We start from the raw sequence: 7,256 nt of genomic DNA on the forward strand, positions 1-7,256 counted from the left end.
GGGGGGTAGTGAGAAAACCGGTCGACGGAGGACGATGATGTACAAGGCGTATGTGACGTCGCCGGTGATGTATATATGTATGGGGCGTCGGGGTTGTCGGTATCGGGGCCGGGAGGTCGGTCAGCGGTTCGCGAGATGGATTGATGGTGACGTAGATCCGACGCACGGCGGACGGAGCAGCCGGTGCAATGATGGTGGGTGGCGGCGGGGGAGGGGTGGTGTGGTTGTGCGCGGCGCGCAATGACGCGCAAGTTAAGAAGGCTGAGAGGGGCACTGCTGCAGTCTCTCGGTGGCCGTCTGTCCGGGTGGAGAGGGGAGGTCTGATGGGACGCGCACCTCCAAGCTCGTATCTCGTCGTCCTCGTATCTCTTATGTGGTCATGGGAAGAGGCAAGGCTCTGGAAAGGGTGCGGGCTGGTAGATGATCGCACCGTCGTCGACGACGATGAGATTGGAGAGTGGGTGCTGCAGAGAGAGGAGGACAGGGAGGAGAGGAAAAGGAAGAGCCGTTGGGTGAGGAAGAGATGGGCAAGAAAAAAAAACCGATTTAAAAAATAAAAAATAAAAAATAAAAAAAAGAGAGAGACGGGGATAGAGAAACGTCAAAAGGGAAAAATGGGGCGTCGTCTGTCTGTAATAATATGTTGTATCTGCTGCGTCTGTCGACGTCGTACTCGGTATTGCGACTCCCTTGATTGCGTCTTCTACTATCTCTCCTCGTTCTCCAATCTCTCTCCCTCCCTCCCTCTCTCTCTCTCCTCTCTCTCGTCGGACGCTGTAATACCACGGGTACCTCCCGGAGCGTCAGCAGGGGGACGGGCGATAGCGGGCAGGTGCTGGGGCAGGTGCTGGGGCAGGTGCTGGGGCAGGTGCTGGGGCAGGTGCTGGGGCAGGTGCTGGGGCAGGTGCTGGGGCAGGTACTTGGGGGCGGGCGGCTAATAGGGCTGGCTTGGCTGCGCCGGTGCTGCTGCTGATCACTACTGAAGGTTGCAATCGGCCAGCGGGCGGTTGCTAGCATCGATGGAACGTGAACCTTCCTCGGCTTCTGAAGCAAAGACCCAGAGATGATCGGAAATGACTAGTCGAAATATGGAGGCGGAGATGCGATTGTGCGAGACGAGAAAGAAGAGGAAGGAGGGAAATGAGGATGAGATCTTGGAGATTACGGCAGAGGGTAAGACAGGGTGAGCGGGGAGGGGGGAGATGATAAAGAAGAAGGAAGAACGGGTTTGAGAGTGAAGGGCTCGGTCTTGCTTGATGACTCGCGGGGTCGGTCCATGGCACGTTGCAATCCAAAGCTCCAGTAACGGAGGCGTATTGATACTAATAATAATACCCGGTAGCGATACTTGCAGCATGACCATACATGTACGCAGTCAACCCGTACTCGTACCTACGGTACCGGAGTACTCACTGTCGATATCAACACGACCTCTGCACAGAGAGAGAGAGAGAGAGAGCTCTAATAATACATCGGGACTGACAGGAATAAACCCTCGAAGGAGAAGAAAAAAAGAGGACTCGACCGTAGGATGTCAATGTCAGAGAGATTCCGTCTCTGATGCTCTTGGCAAGCTTTCCAACTGCTCCTCAAACATGATACATCACCCCCAATCATGCCAGACCATGGCTAATTCCATACAGAGGAGGGAGAGAAAAGTATTCTCGTATACGAGACACGTCTATTTTAGCCACTACAAGTGTCGTTGCTGTGCAGTGATATGGCTGCTGCTATTATTACCAGCGATACTACGGATTACTACCTGCAAGTTACGGGAAGTACGGACCCTACAGGCCACGAACACTGCTGCTACTGCTAATAATACCCGTACAGCTGCCGCTCGCGATGCCTACCACCTGCAAGTAAATCTGTACATGTGTACAGAGTACGGTTTACAGGCCTACAGGCCCACAGGCTCGCAGGCCTACAGGCTGCTGCTGCCGCTATCAGCTACTTAGTTACTTGGTATCGCTGCTGTGATGGTCTGTAGGGCCCCACCATCCTGTACTGCTACGCAGACGGATCACTATGATGGACGCTAGCAGTGACTATTAATACCCCGAGTCAGCTCCAATTCCTGGCCATCGCCTCGTCTTCCAGGCCCATCACGCCAAGTGCACATGGTCATTAGACATGTAATGACTGGATGATACTGCCGCCCTAATCTGTGCAGATTCTATCACGTCCACTTCGTACAATCCATGTTGATGGTGCTGATCATCGCTCAGAGAGTCAAGAGTCGATACTACCGGGGCTCATCACCCGAGCCATCCATTCATCCACGTCCTCCCCTCCCCCAAAAAAAGTCCTGATCCGTCCTAGCTCATCCCAGCCCACCGGCCCTTCCCACTTCCGGATCGTCCGCATTCGGTATCCCGCCGCACAGTCACCATGTTGTAAATTACCGTAATAAAACTCCATCGCAGCGTTGCCAGCACAATGCAGAGTCGAGTGAGTACAGATTACTTTACCTGCGCAGCTCCTGAGACGAAGTGATACCCAAGGCGCTCGTTGCCGGCACATCACTCTGCTATCGCTACGAGAGCTCCGCACATGTAATCTGCACCGCGCAGGTTGGTGTTATCGTTATGCAGGTAGTAATCCTATCGTAACATTGCCGGCTCTCATCAATTCCTGCCCCGTCGCACACGAGTGCGGCACAACATCATCCCAGCACCTCGAAACCGGTCAGTCGGCCTGTATAGCAGGAAGCATTCCTCACATCTGTTGGCAATGCTAAGTAATGATGCCATCCACGATCTCGTCCCACCGTTGCTCGATAACATCACTCGTACAAGAGTATATGCATCATACGTATATTGTATTATATTGTATACAACATGATATATATATCTATATACATAATCTGTATATGGTAAATCCGCGCCCACGCCATGCCATGTTCTGCCCCCACAACTTCTCAGCTGGCGCTGTAAATTTTACTGTCGCATATGATGGCATGTGATAGCAAAAGTACGAGTAGAACAAGGTAGGGAAAAAAATTGAGAAGACTCGCAAAGTCGGATCTACAGAAATATTTGGAAAAGAAAAAGGAAAAAAAAAACTTGGATAAAAAATAAAAAAAAGATCGAGTACATGGAGAGCTAATAGAAGCCACAACGATGGGGGGAACGCACGTCGACATTTCCCTCATAGGCGACAGACGTACGCATGCGGCAGTCCTGGATAGAGTTTGGCCGTTGCCGTTCCTGACCGGCAGAGGGCAGGATCAGCCCTCGACTCCGTTGTCGGCCAGGACACGACGCGGGTAGCAGCACTGCAGACGACCGTTGCTTCACGCGCCCGCAAGACTGGCCAGCTCGGCAGGCGTGAGTCCATGCACCGTGTCCCTGTCGATGATGTCCCCGTGCTCCCGCAGCCGACACGGCGGACACTGCATCTTGACGCCCGTGCTGAAGTAGAGCACGGCGATGTCCCAGTCGCCCTGCACCTCGCCGTCCCAGTACCTGCTCCGCAGCGCGTCGGCCCGGGCCCTCCAGTGGCTCCTCCTCCGCGGCAGGTACCTCACGCAGTCGACGCACAGGCTGCGCGTGCGGTCCACGTGGCCCCGGGCGTTCCGGGGCCGAATCTGCCGCAGGACCGTCTCGAGCTGCCCGCAGCGACACTCGGGGTTGAGCGAGTCCAGATCAGTGTACTGCCACGAAGGGTCGGCGCTCCACGGCGCCCGATGCGCCACGGGATCCGGCGTCGGCAGGTTGCGCAGCCGCGATATACCGAGGGCTGTCTTGCACGTCAGTGCGAGGGAGGTGGCGTCTGGCAGGGCGGCCTGGACGGATATGTGCATCTGGAGCTCCGGCGGTAGGGAGAGCAGCAGGGAAGATTGGCGTGTTCCCTCTAGGTTCATCTTGGGGATGGGGGCACGATGTCAGTCGGTCTAGATGACGGATCAAAACGTCGTTTACTCTCTCTCTCTCCCTCTCTCTCTCTCTCCATCTTTCTTCTTCCTCTTTCACTTACTCCCAGGGGCACCTTGAACGGTATAAGATGTCGGCATTGATGGGGCGCGGTGTCTCGCTTGGACGTATGCATGGCGCTGCCCGTCTGTCCTTCTCCCAAGTATCCTGGACGTGCAGGCTATGCGAGCGCCGCATAGGAGACGGATTCGGGAGGTGATATTCCTTTCTGATGATGGGCATCTACTTCCCATCTGTTCCCGTCACGGATCAGCGGTGCGGAGCATCTAGCATGGACGTGGGGTCATGGCAGCCGTCAAACCCAGAGCCCCATCTATCCGCACGCGATCCGGAAGTTGTCGATGTGAGCTTCCAGTCCCATAAGCCAGTAATGCTAACCCCCGGCATCGAGCGTCACAGACGATGAGGAGAGAAGCTTCGAGCACGGGAATGAAAGTAGGCGATGAAATGGTGTCGATGGGGGTGGATGAGTAATAACTGTGCTGCGGAAAGAGCGGGGCCAATTTATCCCCCTGCACCTTCCCACGCTAAGCACACAACGTTGGGCCTCGTCCCCGCGACGCGTCCAGACGCGTCAGAGTCCTCAGACTTTCGACGAACAAACCAACGTCAGGGATACGCATCTCGACCAAGGTCGACCACCCACAATTTCTCTGCCCGCCTCTCCTCTGCCCACTCTCTCCTTTCCTGCTCTGCGTCTTGGCAATCGGAAGAACACAGACACATACACCTCCGCCATCATGCTGCGTCAAGGCCACGATCGGATCGACCCCAAGAGGCGCAATGTCGTCGACCACCGCAAGAAGCAGTTTGCTACGCCCCAGTACAAGAATGCCGATTACCCTCATCGCCTCAACTTTTACACGGATGCGCCCACGGCCGACATCACGCTAGAGCAGTTTGAGCAGTGGGCCATCGACCGATTAAGGGGTATTGTTTCTCTCTCTCTCTCTCTCTCTCTCTCTCTCTCTCTCTCTCTCTCTCTCTCCTTTTCTCTGCTCTCCTTTTCCCTGCTCTCCTTTTCCCTGCTCTCCTTTTCTCTGCTCTTTTGAGACGTCTCTTTGAGATGCCTCCTCGAATATCCGGAACCTCCTGACTGGTCCGATCTGACTTGATCCCGTTACACAGTCCTCGGCGAGTTGGAAGCATGCTCATTTCGCAACCGGACCCCCGCCGAGACGACGGCGCACATGAAGCCTATACTGGACAAGTACCTGCCGCTCGACTCCAACAGCTCCGGGTCGGGCAAGCTGTGGGCGCAGAGGCAGAAGGACCACTATAGCCACTTCATCCTCCGACTGGCCTTCTCGTCGACCGAGGACCTGCGACGGCGCTTCAGCCGCGTCGAGACGATGCTGTTCCGCATGCGCTTCGGCAGCGACGACTTGTCGGAGCGGTCCGTCTTCGTGTCCAGGCTCAACCTCGACTGGTGGGATCCCGTGACGGACGACGAGAAGGCCGAGCTGGCCGACCAGCTTGCCGCCATGCAGCCCCCGCGCAAGACGATCGAGGACGACACGTGGTTCAAGGTGGACTGGATGAGGGTACCCGACCTGGTCGAGGGCCGACGCGTGCTCCTGCGCCACGGCAAGGCCTACGTCCCGGGCAGGGAGCAGGCCAGCATGGTTGTGGCCGAGTTCACGTCGCGACTTGACAGGCAGCTGGAGGTAACCGCCCTTCACCATCCTATATCGATATAGGAAGATGGACGAGGAAAAAAGAAAGAAAGAAAAAAAGAAGAAACACTCTGGCTTGTTATGACATTGGCTGACCGAACCCCCCCCCCCTCCCCCCCAGCTCACCGCCCGGGCACTCCCCCGACTGGACGAAGACGACAGGCTGACGCCGATACTGGCGCACCTGTCCAAGAACTTCGTGACGCCTGACGCGTCGTACGCGTCCAACACGGGGGCTCCCGACGGCGCCGTCATGACGGCAGCCAACGTTGACAAGCTGTCGCAGCACTTCCCGGCGTGCATGTCTCACCTGCACCGGTCCCTCCGGCGCGACGCGCACCTCAAGCACTACGGCCGGCTGCAGTACACCCTCTTCCTCAAGGGCATGGGCCTCAACCTGGAGGAGTGCCTGGCCTTCTGGCGCGGCGCCTTCCACAAGGTCACGGACGACACCTTCAACAAGGAGTACCGGTACAACGTGCGTCACGCGTACGGCGACGTCGGCGGCGACGCCAACCGCCGCGGCGGCGGCTACTCTCCCTTTTCCTGCCAGAAGATCCTCACCGAGCACCCGCCCGGCGCCGGGGAGGCTCACGGCTGCCCCTACAGACATTTCAATATGGAGAACCTCACGGCCCTGGTCCAGGGAATGGGCGTGTCGGATAAGGCTGTCATTCAGGGTATAAAGGATGACAAGGATAATGTCAAGTTTAATATGGCTTGTAATCGGTGAGTTTCTACTCTTGCCCTCTATCTCTCTCTCTCTCTCTACTCTTTTACCAACCTATCAAACAGCGTCTTCGAACACATTCACAAGAAGGAGATAAAAAAGGCAAGAGACGAAGGAATCATGACGTCAAACCAACTAGAAACCATCATTCACCCCAACGAATACTTCAAGAGGAGCTATCTCCTCAAGAATCTCGGTGATGGCAAGACAGACGATTGATCTTGTCTACTCTACCACTCACTCTACCCACGTTATCCCTCATGCCTTCATTTTCTTTCTCTTTTTCTTTCTTCACGTCCCCCCTCTTTACTCTGGCTTCACCCGTCTACGATGCTCTGTTCCAGGATAATACTCGCGTACGGAGTTGGTTTCGTCTTTCTATCCCTCTGCTTTTGACTGTCAAGATATGCATCACGTCCACAACAATACATGTACACACGTTTTCACTCTCAGTCTATCACGCGCCGCCGGCGGCCCTGCCGGGTGCCCTTCTCGCTTCTCTCGCATGTACTTTTGCCGTGATGAATCGTATATCATACATACCATTGTAAGATGTAAATAAGGCAATCAACGTCTCTTTCAATATATATATATATATATATACATATATATATACGTATACATATATGTTATTATTATTATTATTACACGTGGTTTCTTTTTATATATAGTCTACCATTTCACCTCCGGCCACCCCTGTCGGAAGAAGGCCTCCTCGGTCCGCTCGCATCCGCCTTACCATGCTGTGTCTGTGGTCGTACGATGAACCATCCTATCCTCCCCGTTTTCTACGTGTAACAGCCCAACCCCAACCCTCCCTTCTCAAACTACTAAGCCGTACATGCCAGCCCTCGTACCTGAGCCCAGACCCAGCCCTATACGGAATCTACAGTACAGACCGCCGCCCCCCCCCCC

General features: G+C 55.2%; 3 protein-coding genes across 3 annotated transcripts; 1 reads left to right on the top strand and 2 right to left on the bottom strand.

The window, feature by feature from the left end:
- Positions 1-252: 252 nt before the first annotated feature.
- GMORB2_1674 (uncharacterized protein) lies at positions 253-1,017 on the bottom strand (the record flags this gene model as incomplete). The annotated part of the gene is made up of 2 exons (XM_035463655.1): positions 253-276; positions 793-1,017. The coding sequence occupies 2 exons, from the start codon at positions 1,015-1,017 to the stop codon at positions 253-255; spliced, it is 249 nt and encodes an 82-aa protein (XP_035320486.1).
- A 2,278-nt stretch (positions 1,018-3,295) lies between these two features.
- GMORB2_1675 (uncharacterized protein) lies at positions 3,296-3,865 on the bottom strand (the record flags this gene model as incomplete). Its single annotated transcript, XM_035463656.1, has 1 exon — positions 3,296-3,865. One exon carries the CDS (start codon positions 3,863-3,865, stop codon positions 3,296-3,298), a length of 570 nt encoding a protein of 189 aa, XP_035320487.1.
- An 810-nt stretch (positions 3,866-4,675) lies between these two features.
- Positions 4,676-6,560, top strand: GMORB2_1676 (DNA primase large subunit; the record flags this gene model as incomplete). Its single annotated transcript, XM_035463657.1, has 4 exons — positions 4,676-4,865; positions 5,064-5,602; positions 5,733-6,340; positions 6,407-6,560. 4 exons carry the CDS (start codon positions 4,676-4,678, stop codon positions 6,558-6,560), a joined length of 1,491 nt encoding a protein of 496 aa, XP_035320488.1.
- Between the last annotated feature and the right edge of the window lie 696 nt (positions 6,561-7,256).

This window comes from Geosmithia morbida, assembly GCF_012550715.1.
Source record: "Geosmithia morbida isolate 1262 chromosome Unknown scaffold_10, whole genome shotgun sequence".
In the NCBI taxonomy this organism is placed as follows: Eukaryota; Fungi; Ascomycota; class Sordariomycetes; order Hypocreales; family Bionectriaceae; genus Geosmithia; species Geosmithia morbida.